We start from the raw sequence: 24,784 nt of genomic DNA on the forward strand, positions 1-24,784 counted from the left end.
GACTCCGAGCAGCGCCATCTTCCCAACGGTCACCCGAGTTCAAACGAAATGGCGGGAACGTTGGGTCGTCCGTGCATAAGATTCCGGTTTAAATTGGTAATATAGAAGATTTATTTACAAATTCGATATATGTCCTCGCAGTGCAGGTAATATTGAATTATTTTAGTTATTGGACGCGCGATACATTCAATAAATAACATTATCATGGATATTACGAACGTGAAATAAATATCGTTTAAATCGTCGGCTGTTACTTCTCGCATTCGTTTTGTTTTGTACACGTAATACACGTTTGCACGCTGCTAAACAGATACAGTCATATCAGACCAGACACACGCGACGCGCACACTCCCATGCAAGCGAAGAAAAAAGAATTAGAGGCGAATCAAAAGCACGCGCTACACACGCGGACGCGCGCCGTTTATATTCCGGAAAATTGATTGTCAGGCTACAGCACGCCTCACATGACTACAATTTTCTCGTTCGCCGAACACGTACGGACTACACGCGGTCTTACATACGTTATTCGAATGAAAGGAAAGCGATTCGTAATACTTCATTACCGAGGAAAGGAACGAACATCTCTTTTTTGAAAGAAAAGAAAAGAAAAGAAAAGAAAAGAAAAGAAGAGAAAAGAAAAGAAAAGAAAAATTCGAGCTCTGTAAATCGCGACACGATCACCGAGTATTCCTAAGATATTGCTCAATACCAGAGCAGCGTTTTGGATGCTTTCGAAGAATCCTTCGAATCTCCGATCGATTAGTAAAAAATATGTCGTTATCGGTTCGCTGTAATGACGCGAACGAATAAAAAGTTATATACACAAAAAATTGCACACGATCACATTTCACAAGTACGATGCATCATTGCTATATATGTATATGTAATATGTATATATGTATATGTATATGCGTATTCGTTTATAATTGACGCGTTCAGATGTAAATGCTTGGCGAGAAAGAGAGATGGGCAAAGTAAACGGTACGAGACAGAAAGTAGAAAGTACAAGATAAAAGACAGGAGAAATGCTGGGCAAGTGGATGAACCCGCGTTCAAAGTCCTCGAGGCTCGCCGGGCTAACACTGGAACTGCCAAGTCAGTCTTGACTGTTGAGTCGAGACTTCCCAAAATCCATAGAAACCACAAGAATTTATCTACTGATACTCCCATCAGAACTTAGTTTATGTACTAAAACAATTCCTTTAGAAATCCCTCAGAGGATCCACTGCTTCCTCAATAATCTTAACCCTTTGCACTCCGTAGGCCTCTCAGTCAATTAATTTGACACAGCAAAATTATAGAGTTTGACATTTGAAATATTCAAATAAAACAGCCTCTTCCTTTAACCCTTTGCACTCTGTAGGCTCCAATATTGCACCAGTTATAATACTGAATATTTTAATGAATCAAAGAAACTACCCTAAAATTATTAGATTTTCCACACATCCAAATTTTGTACTGAATAGAAATAAAAGATTGAAGGAATATTATAGAGATACTATAAAAATTAGTTGCAGTTGCTGATAGATTTCAAAACCACCTGGAGTGCTAAGGGTTAATTCATGTACGATTTCTCGTTAACCCACTATGGGCCGAATTTTTGTTCATGACTATAACAAAATCTATGCAGTACAAAATTAATAAATATCCACATATAAATACAAATTAACAATGTATTCAATACTTTCAATAACTTTCACGCCTGAGTGTATGAAAATTAACTGATTACTTAATTCTATTCACCACTTTCAGTGCAGAATGAAATAAATCAACAAGCCAATACACTGATACGTGACTTCAAAGTTACATGGGCCCACAGAGGGTTAACTGTTTAAACATCAAGGTTTACAGTTCTGCTGTAAATCATTTGGCGACTCGCGCCTCTGGAATGCAAAGGGTTAATTCTTCACATGAATAAGAACTCACTCTGGTACTCGACGATGAAAAACATTCAACACTTCGAATGCAGAATGAAATAAATCAACAAACCAATATACTAATACGTAACTTAAGTTACATGTGCCTACGAGGGTTAACTCAGTTTGAATGTTATTCCATTAAAAAATCCTGAGTATTCCCAACGAGAACCTCCCACAGTGCAAAGGGTCAGAGTTCAGGAAAGTTCCAGTGTTAACTGTATCCCGACTTCGTTCACAGCTGAGGACTGCGTGGCAGTCAGACGTGACTCTCGAGAGGGACCTTGAACACTTTGGAGGCAACGCTGGTGTCCGGCAGCGACTGCGGTCTGGCGTTGGTGGCGACGTTGAAGACGACGTTGCTGGGCCCGCGGAAGCTGACCTCGATGAGGAAGCTGGCGTCGGTGAGGGCGCCTATGCGGCCGGTGCTCAGATCCGGGGAGCTCGTCCTCAGCTGACACTTCTTCGGCCGGTACTCGTTCCTCACGACCTTCTCGGCCTCCGCTTGCAGCTTGTTGTCCAGCCAGTGCACCTTGTCGAAGTCCTTGGTGCCGCCGACCGTGTGCCTCCGCTTCAGCGACCGCTCCGGCATGCCGTTCTTCCGCTTCAGCTTCGTCGCGCTGTCCTTCCTGACGGACTGCCGCCTCTTGCTGATGTTGCACTCGGTCTTCTCGGTCTTCGTCAGCGACTCCGACCGCTTCAGCTTGCTGTTCGGCGAGTCGGACCTCTCCGAGTGCTTGTTCAAGCTCTCCGACCGCTTCAGCTTCCCGCTGGTCGGCGACGACAGTCTCTCCGCGGAGTGCTTGTTCAAACTCTCGGATCTCTTCAGTTTCGAGCAAGTGTTCTCTGTTCGTTTGTTCAAGGACTCCGACCTCTTCAGTCGCGACCTGACCTCCAGATTCGTCGTCAGGCTTTCGAACCTCTCCAGCTTGTTCGTGTACGTCGGGTCGACGAGGTCGTAGTCGAAGTACTTCCCGTTGTCCGGCATCGCCTTGTCGTTCTCCACCGGCGCGCCGGCGTCCTTCTGCGTGGACAGTCTACAGCACTCCTGCGCCTCGTTTGACTCCAGACCCGCGTCGACCAGGCACGCTTCCTTGCAGCGCAGCTGGTCCTTCGACTCGATCCTTCGTCGCGCTATGGCGCTTCTGTCGTTGTCCGGGATGTCCGTCTCGACGAGTCGCTCCACGTTGCAGTTGGCCGCTACTGAACAATCCGTGTCCTTCTCCGGGATATCCTGCGGATAAGAAATGACCTGATGAGATCATGAGCAGTGTTTTCTAAGATTTTCGTGATATGCTCCACCCGAGGCTTCTTAACACTTAGGCGACCGCATAGAAAGAACTGTAACTTCAAGCTTCTACATTATCTTCAATTATACTCATTCAATTAATTTAGTTAGAAACTATGTTTTGTAGAAACAGGAACTGCAGATAATCTCACGTCAAAATTTACTAAATAACAAAAGAAAAGAAAAGATACATTCTATAGTGTGTTACCGAAGCCAGGAATTGAACCAATGGGTTAACACTAGAACTACCAAGCACTTAGACTCTTAAGTTTCTTTGTAAAATACTTCTCTATTAATTGAAATTTCAATTGCCTTATATTTCAGTGTAGGTTTCACTAAATCAGCTTTTATAATGTTTCCTCAGAGAAACACTTGTACCTTTCTAGTAATCATAAAAGAAATCAAGGTCATACTAACCCATCCATTAGTTCTAGTGTTAACTCTTTGAACTCTGTAGGCTCCAATATTGCAGGAATAATATTAGATATTTGAATGAATCTTAAAGAAACTACCCTACAAGTATTACATTTCTCAAATATCCAAATTTTGCACTATGGAAAATAAAAGATCTATGAAATGTTATAGCATTCATTTTCGCTAGGGATACTATAAAAATTAGCAGTTGCTGGATTACAAAACCATGGAGTGCTAAGGGTTAAGTCTATCTCAGCCACTCTGGGACCATCGCCAGGAACAAACAGCTACCAGAAAAATTAATTGTAGAACCATCAATTCTAGAATTAATTTTCCCTTTATTATTTCTATACTCCAGAATTAATTTTCACTTCTAAGCCACAGGTTCACTTCAACGCACTGTACATTTCCTCCACTTCCAGCTTACAGTAACATCCACTTACATTCTTCTGGCGAACGTGCTGATGTTTCTGAAGGGCAGACTTGTGAAGACTAGGGTCTCGATAGGTCTCTATCAAGCTGGGATCCACCGGTTGCACGGGCATCGAGAGTTTCCTCTCGTCCCTCTCCTCCCTTGCGCCGTGCATCTGTCTCAATATCTGCGGGGAGTCCCGGCCCCGTTCCTTCTCTTTCTCCTTGTCCCTTTCCCTTTCTCTTTCTCGCGCGCCGACGATGTCCTCGTCGCTGACGGACGCGTTCTCCGGCGCGGAGCCGCGGATACCGTGGCCGGACGAGTTCACCAGGGACTTCCATTTGCGGTCGAACGTCGTCGTCAAGCTGGTCAACAGGTCGCTACCTGCAAACGTAATCGTTTAGTTAGCGCCGACGGTTACCGGGTCGCTCAAGGACAAGTATCACGCGAAATCATTTGTACACGTTGGAAGCAAACGGTCCAACAAAAGGCGCGCAAAGCGTTGTTGTTGTTTTGCGATAATAGTGGTGATGATTGTGGTGATGGTAGTGGTAGTGATGGCAGTGCTTGCTGCTGCTGCTGTTGCTGTTACTGCTGTTGCTGCTATTGCTGCTATTGCTGCCTCTGCTGCCGCCGATGATGGCGATTGCGGTGGGATGTTGTTAGAAAACAGTACCGGACAACAAAATCACAGTCGACAAAGTAACGGCAAACGCAAACCGTGTTTTCGGGGGGGGGGGGGCGGGCAACGTTTTTGTTAGAGCTTAGCTGTGTAAGGTGGTAGCTGCGAAGTTCGTAATGTTCGTAGAAACGTTTATAATACTCTAGTGATGACGAAATTGTTCTGGAAATGAATTCCTCGACGCTTTTACTGTCACTCGCGATTCTTCTCTCGATGATCACGGCGATCGTCGAAGGAATTTCGAGACAACCGAGGGAAATTGATCACAATCGTTTCTTTACGCTTTGATTAGGATAGAGAAGAGAGTTGGAGGTAAGGAGGAATTTAGTTTCATCGATCACAATAATACTGTTCTAGAAATGAACCTTGGGAATTCCTCGACTTTACTATCACTCGCGATTCTTTTCTCGATGGCAAAAATCACGGTGATCTTCGAATGAATTTCAAGAATAACCAAGGGAAATTGATCACAATCGTTTCTTTACGCTTTCAGTAGGATAGAAAGAAGGGAAATCTGGGGCAAGGAGGAATCAGTTTCATCGGGCACGAGGGATATGCACGTGTGCGTGACAAAGTATCATTCTCCAGCTATTCAACATTGCGATAACATGTTCAAGCAAGTGGGAACGAAAGGACGTGTATAGTCTTGCTATCATTAAATCGCAAACAAATGATTTAATCACTCGAACAGCAAGAGATCACCGAATTTGTAAGACAGAATTTTGTCAGAGCAGGACTATACACGGTGAGGTGTTAGAAGAATACAAACAGCTTAGCCCCTTGCCTTACAATAACGTGTCAGATAATTGCAGCAGATTTCAAATAGAATTGGACAAACATAGACGTTTACTCTATCCTTTAGAATTCAAATGAAATAGTATTCTTTTCTTATCAATTATCACGTTTTAGAGCAAAGATTCATAGAGAATATACGTATAACTTTGTTTTCCTTAATAAATAATTACTGACAAAGTAGTTATATCGATCACAGTTGAGAAATAAATCATAGGGCAAGAGGTTGTTAACCCTTTGCGGACGAGTCTTCTACTAACTCGCGAATAAATGGTGTTATTAGTCGAACAGCAACAGTTCAGAACGTAGTTTCCTTTTTTTTCTAACGTTGACTCATTAACGTTAACGATGATTCATTTATACGATTAATTTAATTTTCATTATGTAAAACATAGCGTTACAACTGTCACAAATATGTAACGCCAGCAACGAACGTGTTAAGCAACTGACACATACTTCAATTTCGTCTATTGAAGGTTTCGTACATTTCAAAGAATCTTCGTCCGCAAAAGGTTAACCGTTTGAGTCCCACGGGTTTGCAAAAACCCGGTCGAAAACTGGCAAGCGGCGCGATCGCGCTTCTTTCCTTTCAATTTCGAAACTGACGCTTTTCTATTCTGGCAAAAACAAATTTTAAATACCGCGATCGTTGCATTCTTCCAGTCTGAGGCGAGTAATACCAGAAATAAAAATGAATTACAAGGAAAAGAAACAAATAAGCTTCATCCGATACGAACCGATAGACCGCCATTTTAACAGAGAAGCGCCATTGCGTCGCTTGCGTTTCAATTTCGAAACTGAACGACGCTTTTCTATTTTCACAAAAACAAGTATTAAATAGTGCGATCGTTGCATTCTTCCAGTCTGAGGCGAGTAATAACAGAAATAAAAATGAATTAGAAGGAAAAGTAAATAAACTTCGTCTGATACGAACTGATAGACCGCCATTTTAACAGAGAAGCGCCATCGCGCCGCTTGCGTTTCAACTTGGAAACAGAACGACGCTTCTCTATTTTCACAAAAACAAACTTTCAATAGCACGATAGTTACATTCTTCCCATCTCAACAACAAAAATAAAAATAAATTACAAGGAAAAGAAATAAATAAGCTTCATCCAATACGAACCAATAAACCGCCATTTTTAGATGCAACAGAGAAGCGCCATTCGGGACTCAAACGGTCAAAGAAAACACAACAAAGAAGAAGTAGTAGAAGAAGGAAACGGTAAGTAACGTTAATTAAACGTGCGCTTAGTGCAAACGGAAAACCTATTAAAACAGAAAACACATCTGTAACGTGTGAAGCCGTTCGGGTGAGCAAAGGTTCATTCGAATGTATTTTTTTTCTCTTTTTTGATTAGCGCTCGAGTTGCTTGCGACGTTGCTATTCGAGAAACTGCGAGCCAAGCAAATTTACCTCGGAGGAATCTGTTTAATGTCTTGGAAGATAATCCGGCCCCTGAGCCCGACACCCTCCGGCGTGATTGTTCGACGAGCTCGACAGATTCCGAGAGTTCGGAGGGCTCCGAGGCCGGCGGTACTCTCGGAAAGGGTGCGATGGGTATCGATGATCGTCGCACGACATCGTCACCGGCCGCGCTCGGCACATCCGACATTGACCCCGGCACTTGCATTCGCCCTGGCACCGACATTGGCATTGGCATTGGCATTGGCATTGCCCTTGGCAATGACATTGGCATTGGCGAGGCTGCGGCAGCACCGTGAAGGTGGGACGATATGTACCACCATAAGCCGGGGCTTGCCGTTTGCCTAAGTGTGTTTAATTGTATTCTGTAACGGCATGACGATCGACGCGCCGTGGACACACGCGGCTACAAAATCTCCCGTCAACGAACCAGTGAGCAAAACGAACGACTCAACGGAACAAACGGGCACAGTCAGCCGATCAACCAACTAGCGGATACGACAGCAAACGAACGAACTGAAAACCTCTCCTGCTCTTCTTCGACGGTTATCTTTGTCGATTAGTCGCGGTATAAGAGGGACCTCGAATCTTGTTTAAACCTTCGCACTCGAGAGGCGACTCCCAGTCGCCAGATGGTTTGATACAGGGAAATTAGAAACTTTGGTGTTTACCATGAATCTTTGTATACTGCGTCGATACGTGAAATATTGAAAGAAAATTTGCTACATAATTTATGTATGATTTCTTGTTAAATTCATTTTAAAGAATGTTGTGTACATCTGATTAGGAGGTATAGAATACTTCAAGTGAAAAACTTTCGAGTGCAAAGGGTTAACGTGGGGGAACGTGAGAAATTTGTTGCAATGCTCGTTTAGCTTTCTGTTTCAAGTACGAGTCTGTGTGAGGAACGAGCAGGAGGTAAAGGCTCGCGAACGAAAAGGGCTAACCACCGAGTGCACATGCGGTCTATTGTCTTTGCGATGCTGACTGATCGTGGGTTTCTGTGAGACTTGGGCAGAACTGAAGGAAACGGATTGAACGGTGTATAGATACAGAACACTTCGTTGGGTGTGTATTGTATGCGACATTCGTTTTCCACAGTGATTGACACTATGCCGTCCGGTGACACGGTGTCGCGTGCGAAGAACAAATGCAAAAAGAAATCTTACATTTATTTATATATATTCTCGAGATTTTGTGGAAATAGAGGGACAGAATTGAGAACTATTGACATTAGTGAAAATTGAGAAAGTATCTGGAATCAAATGCAAAAAGAAATCTTACATTTATTTGTATATATTCTCGAGATTTTGTGGAAATAGAGGGACAGCATTGAGAACTATTGACATTAGTGAAATTCGAGAAAATCTTGAGAAAAGATCCGAAGGAGTTCTACCAAATGAAAGATTCCTGATCACGCGTGCGGACGGCATAGTGATTAACCCCTTGCCCTGCAATATAATAGTGTTAGACTCGTGATGAGGATTTCAAAGAGAATTTACCAAATGTAAATATTATTCAATTTGTGTGAATGCGGATCACATATTATTCCTTTCTTATCAATGATTGCATACGTTGACATAGAATAAGACTGGAATTCTCTTTAATTTTCAGTGAATTAATTATTCTTCAATAACAAAGGCTAATGATATTGAAAATAATGGTTTACTATCACAGTAGTCATATCATCTAGCTACTTATGTTACTAAATATTTTCATTTAGAATCAAGCTTTTTATTGTAATTTTCGAAGCTCCGAAGTTCAGACAGAAACCATAGGGCAAGGGGTTAACTGCAGAGAACGAAGAGTGGAAAGATTCAATGGAACTGCACGGAAAACTAACTGAGTCATATGATTAAGGTCAACGGAGATTTCAACATTTCTACAGATCTCTGTACCGCATGCGACGTTGCATTCAGCTTGGAGAACGCGGTACGCTTTGACGCGTCAACCCTAATCGCACCACGTCATAACGAACCATACTATGTGACTCTCAATCACCTATGAGAATAAAAGAAATGATTAGAATATTACTGTCATTTATAGGGTCCAAGTTTTCAAAGCCCAAAGAAACTGTTGGAAATGCAGTCTGAAATAATCAAATAAGTAAAAAGTTCAAACGTGACTCAAACCGTGGTCCGATTAGGGTTGACCAGAACAAAATTCGCCGATGCAACTAATCTCACCGTGAACGCGCAAGCGATGGAAAGTATATGAAACGAAGAAACTTGCGACAGCGTGCTTGGAACTACGAATGCGGTGCTCGATACTCCGTTCTAACGATTCTTTGCCAAACTCTCGCATAACAGAAAGATCAAAGGTCCGAGAAGAGGAAGAGGAGGAGGGAGAAGAAGAGGGAGGGGAAGAAGAACAAGAAGAAGTATCCAGCAAAACATGTGAACAAAATGTGAAAAGAATAATATGCATCTACTGTACATCGGGCAACTGAGCTTGAAAGAGTCACCTAAAGAGTAAAGAGAAGAGCAAATGATAGAAGTATACCTAGAAAGCTTTTTGTTAATAGTTAGAATCTTCTGAGTCCATTGCAGAAAACAAGATCCGCCTACACTCACCGACCGTCAGAAGCGACGTTACATAGGAGAAAAATATGAAAAGAATACTCGTGAATAGGTACATGTATACGGAACAATATCACACATTTTATACTAATACCGATATAACATCGAGACACTGTACACGCGCGGGGATCGAATTTCAAGATGGATCGTTCTGTAAGGAGACAGGAACGGGAACGGAGATTTACGTCGTTTACCAGAGTAAATGGTCTAGACGGGAAACATGGAGGATAACAAGGAAGGAAAAAGTTTTGACAGGAGATATCGACGTGAGAACGTTCAAAGAGTCGTTTCTGAAGGAACTAGTAACGATTTTATACTAACCATCGTCCGAGACGTCGCCCGAAACTGCCTGCTTCCGTTGCTGATGCATCGACGGTGAAAGCGACGAATGGGAAACGTCGTGTGTTTCGTGGAGAGAGTCCAAGCTCCCGTACCGGATCGGCGGTGATGTCAAAGGTTCCAAGGTTGACTGCAATTAGGGAGGTCATTGTTAATGAAGGTATCAGTATTATAGAATAGTAGCTTTAATGCTTTTGCGGTTTGGAATGTTATATTTATAAGTGGCTTTCGGGGGAGAAGAGTGTCCAAAGGGAGTTTGTTTTGAATGTTTTGACATTATTGCAGTTGGCTTCGTCAGGGGTTGAAGGCACAGTGATACTGGTGTGTGTTTAGGAAGACTGTGCTTATGTAGGTGGATCATGTTCTGGATCAGTAGTCACTAGTAGTTTTTAATTGGTCAGTTGAACTATGTAAGTATCTAGTTCATGTTCTGGAATAGTAGTCACCAGTAGTTTACAATTCTTCAGCTGAACAATACAAGTATCTAGTTCATATTCCAAACCACTAATCACCAGCAGCTCTTAACAAATCAGCTGAACAATTAAAAACAAAAAGCTGCTGACTACTAATCCAGAACACGAACCAAGTACCAATATAAACAGTCTCCACAGACCATGTCTTCAACCCCTGAAGCTGCACCAATGCAAACCCTTGAGACCAAACTCTACTGAACTCTCTCACCCAAAATCCCCTACAAATCTAACACCACAGAAACCTCCACTCATCCCAGAAGCATTATCTCCACGATACAACCCCTTACCTCCTCTTTATCCGTCTTCAATTTCTTCACAATAATATCAGTAACATTATCCGTCGGTGGCGGAGGCGGCGGCGTGGGCGTCGGCGTCGGTGGCGGCGGCGGCGGCGACGGCGGCGTCGGTTGCGTCGCCGGCATGGACTGCGCGACCGCTGCAGCAGAGTCATTACCATGCGCGAATCGTCTCGCAGTGGTAGGCTCCTGCTGCACGGCGATCGAGAGAGAAGGGATTCTACCTGTCGACCTTGATCCGATATCGAGGTACGACTTATCGGCGAGCCTGTCGTTGAACGCGGACAGCCTAGCTGTATTGGCAAAATAATTCGGCGCGACGGTGGTGTCGACTATACTGTCCAGCAAATCGTCGTTCTCCATCTCGCGTTTCGCGAGCTGCCACTCCATCTCGATCCTGCGCCGCTCCTCCTCCCTCTTCTCGGCCTCGCGCCGCTGCCGGTTCTGGTCCCGCTGCAGCATCGCCTTCGTCTCCTGCTCGAACCTCCTGATCCGCTCCTGCGTGGTCGCGCTCAAGCCGGCGTACGTTCTGATCGTGATCTCGTCGTTGCTCTGTTTCGTCTCGTTCGAGGCGCTCGAGAGCACCGAGCTCGCGTCGAAGCAGCTCAGGCCAGTCTCGCTAGAGAGTCGCGACGACGACTCGGAAGTCGACGAGACGGCCGAGCAATGGGGCGGCTGGATCGCCGAGATCGACTCCGCCGGCGGGCTGAAGTACTTCCTCGTCCTGTCGAACGGCGCGCCGTCGTCGTTGCCGCCGATCGCGTCGGCCATGGCGTCGACGGTGTCCGAGAGCCCGGCCGCGCTGCCACCGCCAGCGATGGCGGCGATGCCCATCGCGGCCGCGTCGACCGTGGCCGACCGGTCCGCGCAGCGGTTCGGCTGGCTCTTGTTCTCGTGCATCAGGACGATCTCGCTGACCGAACACTGCCGCTCGTTCAACGCCATGCTCCGGCGGTTCGCCAAGCTCTCCGCTTCCTGCTTCGACTTCGACTGGAAAGGAAAGTTTCTGTTCAGTTTTCTTGTGGTTTCTCTCTTTTGCAGCAAAGAGTTGTATTTTGTAACGGCATGACTGTCAGTACCAGGGACTGACGCTACTACTGACGGTACTGTCTGCTAGCAGTGCTTTCGGTGACCTCAATTATATTTTCTACAATTCAATAAATCTTCTAAATAAAATATTAGAACAATGGAACTGATACGAGTCATTGAGGTCCTAGATACAATGTAGTTTGTCATTTCTAATAACAATATCTATAGGATTAGTTTCATTTTCAGTATGTAAAACAGGATTATAACAGTCACAAATATGACGCTGGTAGCGAACGTGTTAACTTGGTCTATTTCTTTCTCAACTCTGACTCTGACTATATTTCCTTTAGACACTTTGACTGCCACGTGAATGTATACGTTATCAATGTTAACGTGTTAATCGTGAATACCGATAGGGTTGCACGAACCTTATCCAACTCGTGATTCTCGTTGTCCGTTTCATCCTGTCCTTTTCTCCTTCTTTGTATCTTGCGATTCGCAGCGGATATAATGGACGAAACGATATCTTTCGCGGATGCCATTTCTCGAACACCTGTGTCGCATTAGAACGAACAACAGAAAAAAACAACGGTATGCGGTACACTGCGCTTGACAACTGACAGCAAACATTCCAAGGAAGACCGTGTTCCAAGTATAAAAGCTTTAAAGAATACTACTGGATCATACCTTCCACTTTCTGAATATTATTCAACAAAAGGCTATGATTATTGCTCGGTATCGTGTCTGTCTCGTTAGTGTCAGCCGGGAGGCTTAGATTCACGCTCAGTCTACTCAGGTCATCTAGATCGTCATCCGAGAAGAACCATTCCACCTGAGATACGACCAACATTAATATAACACATCACTGTAACTAATATCAACCTTCCTCTTCGAGGAAAATAAAATAATTAACACATTCCATGCCACTGGAAATTTTGGCAATACCTTGCTTAGTGCACTGATTTTTTCAATGAAGTAACACTAAACCTGCCATTACTGATTTCTTCATTTTGCAATTACCAAAAATACATGTTTCTCTGAGAAATTATTGAAGACATTGATTTAGCAATACATGAACTAAATTATAAGCTAATCAAAGTCTCAATAAATGCACTCTTGAAGTTTCCATGGAGGAATTTCAAAAAGTCAATTCAACTGCTCGGTAGTTTTAGTGTCTTCTTATTATTATCTTATTATCTCTTCATGTTTTCGCTGCTTTGCAATCTGTACCGCTACCCTTTGCCACATGTTTCACAAGAAACGTTTTCTCAGAAAAATTCTACGTGCCACAAATGGTACGAGTGGCATGGAACGTGTTAAACGTGTGTGCAATGTCGTACGTTGTTCAGCAAGCTTTCGACGATCCGACATTGGTGCGACATATCGGTGACCATGGTGACCATATTGTCTCTGGAGCCACTCGCTCGAACCAAAGTAGGGCCGAACACGATAGCTAAATTCTTCGCTTCCATCTTGTTCACTTCGCTGTGCTCGACTATCCTCTTCAGATGGAACATTAGAAACTTCAGAGTTTCAAAGTGATGCTCCGGTAGATCCCGGAGTAGCTTCCGTATAGTTGTCATTCTCCTTTGCGGATCTTCAACCTTATCGGCGTCGATGAACATTGGATACAGTTCTGCAGTGAGCAACGAATCAGGCAATTGTCGAAAGAACGATTTGAGAAGAGACGATATTACATTCACGTCGCTCCATCTGGGATCCTGAAAGAAGCAGAGATAAATGGATCAAGAAACGAGTAAACCAAACTCTTAGTGATTCAATCTTCATTGGTAGAAATTGAATATCGTCGATCGATACCTGCAGATTGATATTGTCGAACCCTTTGTTCACGCTTTCGGTCAGATGTGAAATGGCGGCCGTGTTGCCGGGTACTCTGTAAATACCAACGACTTCCAGACCTCTCGCTTCGACGATACTCGTGCACATCTCAACGATCAGTGGTACGTACTCCGAAAATGACGACTGCAAGAAAGAAAGATAATCATATATATGATACTTGATAATGGTCTACGCATCATTCTCAAATTATACGTTGCTAGAACTGTTCAATGAGCAATGAACTCGATAAAGTGTCAAGAATTCCAATTATAATAGAATCCTATTATCTCACACCCTATCCACAGTCAACATATTTCTTCCCAATAACTTCCCCAGTAGTACGTTAATAATACTAACAATATTATAAATCAAATAGTAATCATTTTATTTCTAGTACTTACCGGTGGACAAAGTTCAAGCGGCACTTTGAAGGTGGCACCCTCAGGTGGTAGTTGCGTGGTCGGCGAAGAAGGTGGTCCAGTTTGTCCATGCATTCTCCGGAGTTGCTTGGCAACTCTGCCCTTCCACGTTTTCGTTTTAGGCGAAACTAAACTTTCGATCGTCTGACTCGGCTTCCGCGTCTTGTTAATCGGCAACTGGCCGGTCGGAGAACGATTCCTGAAGGAGGTCAGCTTCTTGATACCTTTGTGTCCGGGTAATGGACTCAATCTTTGCCCACTCCCATTGTTGCCACCGTTGCCGCCACTATTGCCACCGTTACCACCGTTGCCACTATTGCCATTGTTGCCACTGCTACCACCGGTGTTCGATATCATCATCGTGTCACTGACGTTCCCGCCGATCGTTTGGTACGCCGCGGTGCTGCTGCTACTGGTAGGCCCTGGAGTTTGCGGTACAGCTTGCTGCTTCAAGGTACTATTGTACACTACCTCCTGAACAATACGAGAGAACAGTTCCGTTTACTATTATGAAAATGAATATCAATTAACCACTTGCGCTGGGAAGACGTGCCAGGCGTCATGCTTTTGTTCTATAATTGTCAACTATATGTTGTACATGTTGACAGTCTTATTGGGTTACATACTTTAAATTATTTTGACATCCACCAGTTTGTACAAAGTTATGAAAAAAATTAGTGTATATATACTGCTGAGTCTCTGACTTCGTTGCCAGCGCAAGTGGTTATTAACCCTTTGCACTCCAAGAGTTTACTACCAAAAATACCCAACACTTTCTGATGAAATCAAGATTCCCAAATATTCTTGAATAAATAAATAGAGCATCGCATTAAGCTTTAATTGAATGAACTAACGTCGACGTGAACTTCAAAGTGAGAAACCCAGAGCACTTCGGACCGCAAAGGGTTAAAGTAGTAGAACGTTGAAAATTCTCTTACGGATGGTTTCTCGGCGGCAGCGTGCTCGTGTAGCGATCGCAACCAAAGCGCCATAGACGCAGCATCTTCGGATTGCAGCAGCACCTCCGCGCTTGGGTTTGCTAAGCGGAGCACGTGTTTACGTTTCGTATAATCCTCCGCAATATCCACCAAGGAGCATCTGACATCCACGCTCTGTGCTACACCCTCGCTTTCGTTGGTCAATGAAGGACTCTGAACAGTGAAACAATGGAATTATTGATCTAGGCTAAGGCCTTTCAGTCCTTTGTGCTGTACGATGGTATTGGACATGTCCATCGGACTAGATATGAACGCACCTGATTTTGACGATCCTTGTAAAAGAAGAGAATCGGTCCACGAAGAACACCCCAGACCTGCTTCCACGAACGATCGGAGGATCGCTGAAAGAGACACGTTGATCAATATAGAATTATGGTTTCTGCATGAGAATGCAGAGAATAAAGTATAAACTAATATAAGTTCTTATTACGACTAATCTCATCTATTAATCTATCAATCTATCAATCTACCAATCTACCAATCTACCAATCTACTAATCTACCAATCTACCAATCTACCAATCTACCAATCTACCAATGTATCAATCTATGAATCTACCAATCAATTAATCCCTTAATCCATCAATCTAGCAATCAATTAATCCATTAGTCTATGAATCTATCAACATATAAACCTATCAATCTATTAATAACAATAAAAAAAATAGGTCTAATAATCTAATCTTATCATATTTACCTTGCCATCGAGCACTGTAAACTTCACATGCAACGGACCCTCACGATCGACTTGTTCAACAATATTTTTCACGACACCAGTCGCCTCTTGACCAGCGCACGTGCTGCTACTGAAAAAGATTCAATACAGTCTCCGGCAAGGTCGTTCGCATTTACTCACTACCCTCTCGGTCGCTACGCCACTACACGTAGAATATTTTCTCCTTTCCGACTTACACAGTACATCACTATATTACCACTGAACTATCACTGAGTGAATGGGGTCGGTGAATTAAGTTAGTAAGTATGGAACACTATGTTCAATCGCAACTGTTAGTCAAAATGCGCGAAGCTGTTAAACCACGACGGATTACAGATTGGGATCGATCAAAGAAATTCAGGTGATTTTACAAAATGACAGAGAGAGAGAGATAGAGAGAGAGGGAGAGAGAGAGAGAGTAATTTAAAGAGTGTTACGACAATTACGATGCCAACGATAAACAAGGGTGAACGCGACGAGAACATTCACCTAACACAACAAGAACGCAAGGCCTCGCAGTCGGCAAATAACCAATTCGCAATTTGCGTCTATGCTTAGCTCAACATGTACTATCCTCACCGAGAGATATTTCTGTTTAAGGAAGCGGTTTGTGTCATGTCCTCGAAGATGCGCCGTAGGGATGCTATATCGTTTGGAATCAGCGATAGCCGCCACCTCTTATGATTGCTGAAAATACGTACGGAGGCAGAGTACTCTCTACGTGTATTCTACGCGGGACAAACGGACGCGAAGGGCGACAGCTCCACGCCGCGGACTGCGCGCGGAGAGCAGACCGTGTACCGAAAGGAACGCTTTGCAAGATCCCACGGGAATCTCGGACTCCGTCGCGACGGTCGCGTGAACACTTACATTCTCGAACTGTGAATCGGCTCGGAATCGCTCAGCTCCAAGTCGCTGTCGACGTGCATTCGCTCGCCCCAGGTCGCCTTCAAATACGACACCCTCCTCGTGGCACGGTCTTCGTCGGCTGGAACGACATGTCGTCACACACGTGTCAACTTTCAGGATCGCGGATCCCTCTACGTTTCACCGATTTCACGGCGAATGTTCTACTACTCTTACCGATCTGCGCGTTCTTCTGCCGCCTGAACACGACCCCGTTACTGTGGACGCTGTCGTTTGTCACCGCACCTGCGAAGTCAGTAAGAGAATTAGTGTGATTTTCATGGAAATTGTGGATAGTGAGGTGATGTATGGTGGGTTGTAACTTATGGAATGTCTGGTCTTGGATTATCAGTACTTTAATGTTGAACGCCATAGAGGATTTCCATAGAGGAAACTACACAAAATGATGGAAAATGTAATATCTAGTCATTCGATTGAATTGTGTTATTATTGCAAGTCATCTAGCAGAATAGATTTATTACAAATATTTGTAATAGTGCTAAATAATTAAAATGTTGTAAATATAATATTAACCCTTTGCGGACGAAGGTTCTCTGAACTATACAAAACCCTCAACAGATGAAGCTAAATTATATATCAATTACTTGAGCAATAGAAAAATAGTTTCTGTTCAAGTAATTAAATCTTATTTCAATATTTCTCAGATTGATGCATTATACAAAGTATAATATTAAATATCAAATTTTATAGTTTCACTTATGAAATCAAATGGTGAGTGAGAGTCACCTCTCTAGTGCAAAGGGTTAAAAATATTGATTACTAAGTAACTGGTTCATTTGAAGCTAATCCTAAATCAGACATTTCATACGTTACAACTTGATGCAGAGCAAGTCTACCAACCATGTTCTACATCCGCAGCCTTAGGGTAACCGTCTTGCTTCTTCGATCCTGCTGATCGTGCAGACTTTTTGTTGTCATCCTCAACAGAATCACCTGTATTCCCGTAGGAGTCCTCGTTCTCCTTCCCTTTCCCTTTCTCGTTTACGTTCGCGTCGACATTCTCGTTTTCTTTGTCGCGACTCGCCTGCTTCCGTCCGAGAGCTTCCTGCCGCTGCGGCCACCGGTGCTTCACCACTTGCAAACGGTCGCCTATCGACTCCCAGGATTCCTCGCTGTTGCTACGTATTCTCGGACACAGTGTCCCGCTATCCGTGTACCTTGGTAACGGGTTAGACGTCTCTGCATAAATGATGAAACGCGAGTGAGTGAATAGCTTGTTCCAATAATTCTAGCCAGGTGGAAATGAACTGCCAGATACTAGCAAATTCTTCATTCGTTAGGTCGCTGGATTAGAAGAAGAATTAGAAGAAGAATTAATAGAAGGGGTAGAAGTAGAAGAAGGGGGGAAACGAACAACAGAAGAAATGTAAGGAGAAAAGAAAAGAAGAGAGGCACACAGCTACAAAAACAGTTACCGTGATCAACTTATGGATAGATTATCGCGTTAAAGACATCAAAGACATTAAAGACATTAAAGACAATCTGTACCAAGAAGGTTGCAATAGACGGACTTCACGCACAAGCGAACACAACACTGAGTAAACTCGATTTTCGCATTGTTCTACCTTCGGCTGGTGTATAGTCAGTCGGTGGCTCACAATGAATGCGTCCGCTGCCCACAGGTATTATTCTGTTCCCCTTTAATCCGTTACCTAAATATTCACGCATGACGTTACAAAACATAAAGCTTATCCAGAGTACAATAATCGGTTGACTTTTCTCTACTGCCTGTTTACCGACAGATTAATCGACTCCGGTCCTAAGTGGAAGACTAACCGAAAATATGAATGTCGAAGCAGAGTGAAAGAAGATGAAGAAGAAGAAGAAGAGAGCAAAGAATAAAAGACAAAAAATAATGAAACCCACCAGCATCCAAAGACTTGGTTTCCCTACTGGCAGACACGGTGGACCTGCGCGGCTCCTGAGCCTCGGCTTTCGATTCAAATTCTCTTTTTCGAACGGCAACGTTTGGCACACTTCGCTTACTCGAGAGCCGCGACAGCTCGCTCTTGTAGAGGCTGGTCCGATCGCCGGTCGGCTCGTCGTCGTCGCTCAGGAGCCGGCCCGACTCGAATTGCTTCGCGCGCTTCGACACGATCTGCAGACCCTGCGGGAGCGCCGGCAGTTTGTCGTTGGCCTTCTTCTCCGGCCCCGGCGAGGAGGGCAGCGACGAGGCGTCGCGAGGGCAGGGACTCCTCGCGTCCTGCGAGTGTCGCTCGCTCGAGAGCAGAGCCGCGGCGCTCGTGATGTTCTCGTGTATTCTCGACAGGGTGCCGACGAAGCTCGATTTGCCGGCAGTGTTTCTATGCGTCGGCTGCTGGTGCTTGTCCGCCTCCTTCGGCTCGGAGATCTCGCGACAGTCGTTGTACAGAACGGCCGGGGAGCACAGGCGGTCCTCCATCACCACCGACTGCGCGTCCTCCAGCGAGCGGGAGCTGCTGAAGTACTCGGGCTGCTCCGCCTCGACCGACGCGCCGGACCGTTTCAGTCTTTGCTCGTTTCGCAGCGTCGAGGAGAACTTCTCCAATGCGAGCTTCTCCTTCTCGAAGCCTCTGTCCTGCCCGGACACCGTCGGCGGCGAGCACTGTCGGTCCTGCTTGGGATCGTTCGGCGGCCAGATCTGCTTCTGGAGCTTCTGCGGCCTCGCGTAGAACTCGCGCGGTATCGTCGTCGAGCCGCCGCCTCGCACCGGCGACTCGCTGCGCTCCTCCGACAGGAACCAACCGATCGGATGGCTCGGTCTCCGCAGGAACTCCTCCTTCTGCTCGAAGCTCTTCCTCAGCCTGGTCATGATCACGGAGTCGTCGATGCCGGAACTGCCGTTGGCGTTTCTAGCGCCGCTCGAGTTCCCGTGCCGCGCCTCGACTCTGCCTCCGTTCGCGTCGACGCCGGGGAGGACGCACGAGGAGTCGTAGCGGGGCGGGTCGCCAGTGGACCGGATGGGCGACGAATCTCTGCCCGAGTCGATGCTGAACCTGGAGCCGGGGTCGCAGGAGCGGAGCGCGTCGGCGCTGGCGTAGCTCGCCACTTCGAAGTTGTTGATCGTCGAGCTGGACGTGCTGCCCTCGCTGGCGCGCCGCGAGCTCACTCTCCTCATGGCGGGCCGGTAGATGGGCACCTGAGGCTCCGCTCGGGACAGGGAGTACCTCGTCACGCCCGAGGCCTGCTGGTGCGCTTGCGGGTAATACTGCTGCTGGTAGTGGTGTTGCTGGTAGTGATGGTGATGGTGGCGGTGATGATGGTGGTCGTGCTCCTCCGCGCTCAGCCGCGACGGCTCCCCCAGCCGGACGTGCTCGTAGATCGGGTCCTTGATCCTGTCGTAGATCTGCTCGCTGTTCGTCCGCGAGTAGATGGAGTCGGGCCGCGTCCTGTCGTACACGTCGTACTTGTCGTATCTCGAGTCCGAGTGGATCGACCTCTCGCACGTCCGCGCGTCCGCCAGCTTCGGCAGGTCGTCGGCGATGGACTGCTGCGAGTGGTTTCGCACGCCTAGCTTGTCGTCGAGCGACTCGGGCCGACCGGCGACGTCTTGGAACGGCTTGGCGTGGTAGGTCGTTGCCTTCACCGACGACTGAGCTTGCAAAGGCACCTTGTGCGCGCGCATTTGTTGTTCCTTGGAGAACTCACGCGTCTCCTGCTCGCAGTAGGGCGCGTCGTCGAGCGGCCGGTCGGGTTCGCATTGTATCGAGCTGGGCGCGGAGCAGACCCAAGACTGCCTCGTTCTTGGGGACAGACCGGGGATCATGCTGACGGACCTGCGTTGCTTCTGACCGGCGCTCCGCTCCGGGGAGCGCAGCCGTGGACGCTGGTTCGTCTCGGGATTGTGGGCGGTCTCCCCGAAGTACCTCTGCAGAATGTCGTCCTCCTTCGACACCACCAGCAGCCGCAGCCACGGGCCCGCTTGCTGGATGCGCTGCACCACCTTCGCGTACTGCTCGCCCCGCGTCGCCTTGCCGTCCACGGAAACTACCCGGTCGCCTGTGCGCAACCCCGCCTCGGCCGCCGGGGAATTCCCTCGCACCTGCTTCACGAATATCGTGTCCATTGGCTCCTCGATCCTCGTTCTCTCGTGGCCAGGCAATATCTGATAAGAAGAAATTTCTATAGTAAAGCATCGTTCATAGAGTTGTTCTGATCGTTGAAGAGGATACTCACGCAACATGATTCTGGAGGGTAGACGATGAAATGCCGAAGGGTGAAGCCGAAGCCATTTTCGCCGCGGCGCAGCAACAACGTCCTCGGCCCCCGTGGCGGAGAATCGTCTCGTTGAACATCTCCGATTTGCGTGATCGTTCTGCCACCGTCTCCTCCGCCGACACTTCCACCGCCTCCGCTGCTACCGCCACCTTCACCGTCACCACTACCACCACCACTATTACTACTACCACCACCACTAACACCAGCAACAGCAGCAGCACCAGCAGTACCACCACCACCGCCGCCACCACTGACAGCTAACATTCCCGCTTTCGACTCGACGCTAGACATTGACGGCGCTGCCATTGAAATCGTACCACCGTGTTCTACCTGAAAGAAATACAATTACTAGTGCTACCTCAAAGCTGCGAGCGTAACGGCAAGTTCGTCGGATTCAAGCGGAACGGAGGAATAAATTGATTAGAGGCTGTTTCACATATTAACACTAAAACTACCAGAGGGGTCGAATGACCTATGCCTGATGTCCTTTTGCAATTGTTAGAAAGGTAACGAATGCTTCTCTGAGAAATTATTACAGAAATTCATTTAGCAAATTGAATTGTAGATCAATTGAAATCTGAACGGACTCTTGGAGTTTCTATAACGAAATTTTAAGTCAATTGAAGTGCTCGGTAGTTTTAGTGTTAACCCTTTGCACTTGGAAGTCTCAATAGAAATATTCAACAATTTTCAATGAGTTATGACATCCTTGAAAATTAATCAAATGGGAATATACAAAAGTTAAAGTTATTTCAACATTTCATAGATTCATTATAATTAATAATATTCGTATGACTATGATTTTTGTGTATCGAATCATCACCTCTCCAGCAAGGAGTTAAGAGGCTTGAGAATGACACGACGAGAGAACACAGTTGCGTCGATGATACTCGGAAGTCAGGAAAAATCTTGAATCATAGTTAATATTCATCCGCCGTCCCCGCTTCGCGCGGCGCACGCGTGCGCATGGACTCTTCCGAGCAGTACTCGCCAAAATAAACTGAATCAAAGTTTGGCACAAACGTTTGGTTTTACATACCGTATGCGCCTGTCCAACGAACCCTTGAGGATTATTTCGGTCTTCAGCCATCGTACGCCCCCTGAAACTGTCCAATGATTTAATCCAACCAGGAAATTCATGTTACGCGAGATATCGTTGCTTTTGGAAAAATGACTAGGATGACTATTCGTCACCAAGAATTACGAATTACCGCGATCCGTACTAATTCCAGCTGCTCATTTAGTCTGCTCCTCTTCGCGTGTGCGTCCGATCGTCTACGATTATTAAATATTTACGGAACATCAAGCTCGACTTTCAATCGCGTACACTATGTGTGCTTTTTAGCACACGTACGTACGCACAGACGAATGGACAGCGGAAGGTTGAGCGAACCAATCTACTTTCTCTGCGTCTCGACATACTTTCTGAATATTATTCACGACTCGGGATTATTTTCTTCGAATTTCTTCGCCGTGCCTCTCAATTTCAGTCGATTTTCTGCGGAAAAAAAGAGTGTCAGATTTTAGGAATTTACGGGTTCACCGATTTTCCTTTCTTTTCCGCGTGGATATTTTCTTATTGAACGATGCATTGGAAAGACCATCCGTAAAATTGTTTACTGATTTTTTTTTTAATATAATAAATAAAATCTCTGATATCTTGGATAGATCTGTTGACTAATTTTTTAAATGGAAATTGCAGTTTGATTGTCATTCCAATTGATATCGATGAACAATGTTTAACAACAATCTGTTTATTGAATTTCAATGGTGAACCAATTGCGCGTGTAACTGAAGAAACTTTGGAAACATTTATGAATAAGCATAATTATTTAAAAATCTGATCCTATCGTTTCACTGGTTGTCCGTTGTTTATTAAATTAATTACTATTTTGTTGTTTCTATGACAAAATGTTTGCCTATTTTTCTTTTATAAAAAAAATCATTTTGTAGTAAATAGGTCATTTAACTTGAAAAACTGAATACCGATTTCTAATCACTTTTTCTCTACCCTCGTTTCTTCTTCCGTTAGACCATTAATAAACAATTTTAACAAACGTCAATGTAATGTGTTCAATGCAACGCCGGGCAACTGCGAAAACAACTGAAATTATTTCGCGGCACGTGAGTTTTGTTGACACTGTCTACCGAAGGTGTCAAAAGCCAACTTTCGAATTTATCACTTAAAATTATCTTCCAAGTTTAGTCGTATTAAACTGAGAAACTAATTTTAAATTAAAATTTCGAAAAGTGTCTGTTGACATCTTGGGTAAAAGTAATTAACCCTCTATGGGAATTTTGTTAATAACAAAACGTACGCGGTATGAAATTAATAAATACCGACATATGAACACAAATGAACAATGCATTCAATAATGTTAATAATCATATTAAAACGAATATATTTTGTAACTTTGGAATTATAATATGAACGCAAACGCCTGCAAAAGTTAAAATTGATTAATTACCTAACACGTTCGCGCACGTGAATGCTACAGCACTCATTCCCATCGCAAACTGACATGAACGCTATAGCATTAAAATTCATAATAAATTTTTCTAAATTCCTTCAAATAATGCACTAACCGTCATCGTCCGCCATTAGCATTTTTCCAATTTCGCGGCTGATTAAAATGTCCACTGTCGAACGTGTCAGCTTCATCATTCCAATAAAAAATTCGATAAATCAATGAACCCGAGTGTATCGATACTCGACTCGAATTCACACGGTCCTGTGGAGGGTGAAATTCCCGCGAAGCACAACATAAACACAGAATCCGAAGAAAATAATATCACAGGAAGAGAAACGAGACGAGCGAATTTAAACGAGTCATCTACGCACTCACGCACGCGTGCACGGTAGAAGAAGTGGCGGCGGCGACGGTAGGAGAAGGGGGCGGACGGAGAGGGGGTAGTTATCGAGTACGAAGAGAGGAGGCAGAGAGAAACGAAAACAGAAATGCACCTAGAGCAAGTACTGTACGCACACTTGACGTAGGAAGTGTCGCGCATCAAGTGCTGCTGCTCGCAGCGCCTCACCGTAGTTACCTCGCCGTGTTCCGTGATGCAACGATGAATCGACTTGTCGTCCTATGAGATTCGCACTCGCTCTTTTGCCTTCCGCCAGATCGCTGAAAGGTTCATCTGACCCAGACGTACGGAAATGGACCGACGATAAAGACATCCGACGACGTGATTTTAGCGGCGCGCTCGCCGTACACGACAGTCTTTCGGCGAACGACGAGTCTCTTTTTCGATGGCATAATCCTCCTCGTCGAGCGATCGTCGATATCACCGCTTACCTTGATCCTCTCTATTGACACGCATCTCGTAGACCCATTATCTGCATTCGTGCAGATACATTACTATTATTATTGTTGTCGTTAATACTATTATTAATATTACCATACTAGTATTACTATTGTTACTATTACTATTAGGAGTAGCAGGTAACGTTAAGAGAAAGATCGAATAATGAACGCAGCGTGGTTACGAACCTCTCTCTTCCGATTACGAGTTGAAAATAAAATCTAGCAGCCGACCGTCCCTCGTAAACGTGACGCGCGTCAAATTCGGTCGACGCTGTGATTCGCTTACTCGATTAGGTTATAATGGCATGTAAAGTTTGCACGTATCACTTTTCGTCGGTTTCATTTACCAGTCCCGTCCCGTCGAATACGTTCGCCTGATCGTTCCGATAATGACAACGACTCGGGCGAGCTCGGAAAAGGCTACTCCTCAACGTTCACTGCACTATCTGATACGACACGATACGACACAGCGTAACATGGCGGTCCGACTGAGCCGAGCAGACCGACAACGATAAACCTTTTCGCCGGACGAGCGAACGGAACACGACGAGAGATTAACTTTGAATTTTGTCGGCGACACGCGTCCGTCGATCCCCTGTGCATTCGGTTCGTACGATTTAACAGGGAACGTCAAGAAATGCTACTTTCACGCCCGCCATTATTCCATACCGTGTTCCTCTTCCCTTTCGGTTCCTCTTTCCCCACTTCATTCTTTCCCAGTCTCTTTCTCGTT

At 45.2% G+C, this 24,784-nt stretch overlaps 1 protein-coding gene across 14 annotated transcripts; it reads right to left on the reverse strand.

Moving 5' to 3' along the window:
* Positions 1–597: 597 nt before the first annotated feature.
* On the reverse strand, positions 598–24,761 carry RhoGAP19D (Rho GTPase activating protein at 19D). Of its 14 annotated transcripts, none has more exons than XM_076367045.1 (23): positions 24,238–24,759; positions 23,789–24,083; positions 21,780–21,840; positions 20,699–21,070; positions 18,410–20,627; positions 18,109–18,195; positions 17,384–17,722; positions 16,700–16,768; positions 16,487–16,604; positions 16,196–16,303; positions 15,599–15,704; positions 15,160–15,243; positions 14,843–15,055; positions 13,887–14,378; positions 13,465–13,629; positions 12,987–13,367; positions 12,334–12,478; positions 12,075–12,199; positions 10,609–11,607; positions 9,831–9,978; positions 6,922–7,143; positions 4,062–4,414; positions 598–3,150 (listed from the first exon to the last, which is right to left on the reverse strand). In XM_076367045.1, the coding sequence occupies exons 3-23, from the start codon at positions 21,828–21,830 to the stop codon at positions 2,176–2,178; spliced, it is 7,770 nt and encodes a 2,589-aa protein (XP_076223160.1). In that variant the 5' UTR covers positions 21,831–21,840; positions 23,789–24,083; positions 24,238–24,759; the 3' UTR covers positions 598–2,175. The 14 variants fall into 14 exon arrangements, with proteins under 14 accessions (XP_076223160.1, XP_076223154.1, XP_076223155.1 ...); XM_076367039.1 differs by having other exon boundaries at positions 15,599–15,707; XM_076367040.1 differs by having other exon boundaries at positions 15,599–15,707; positions 21,780–21,846.
* Between the last annotated feature and the right edge of the window lie 23 nt (positions 24,762–24,784).

This window comes from Nomia melanderi, chromosome 4 (assembly GCF_051020985.1).
Source record: "Nomia melanderi isolate GNS246 chromosome 4, iyNomMela1, whole genome shotgun sequence".
NCBI classification, from domain to species: Eukaryota; Metazoa; Arthropoda; class Insecta; order Hymenoptera; family Halictidae; genus Nomia; species Nomia melanderi.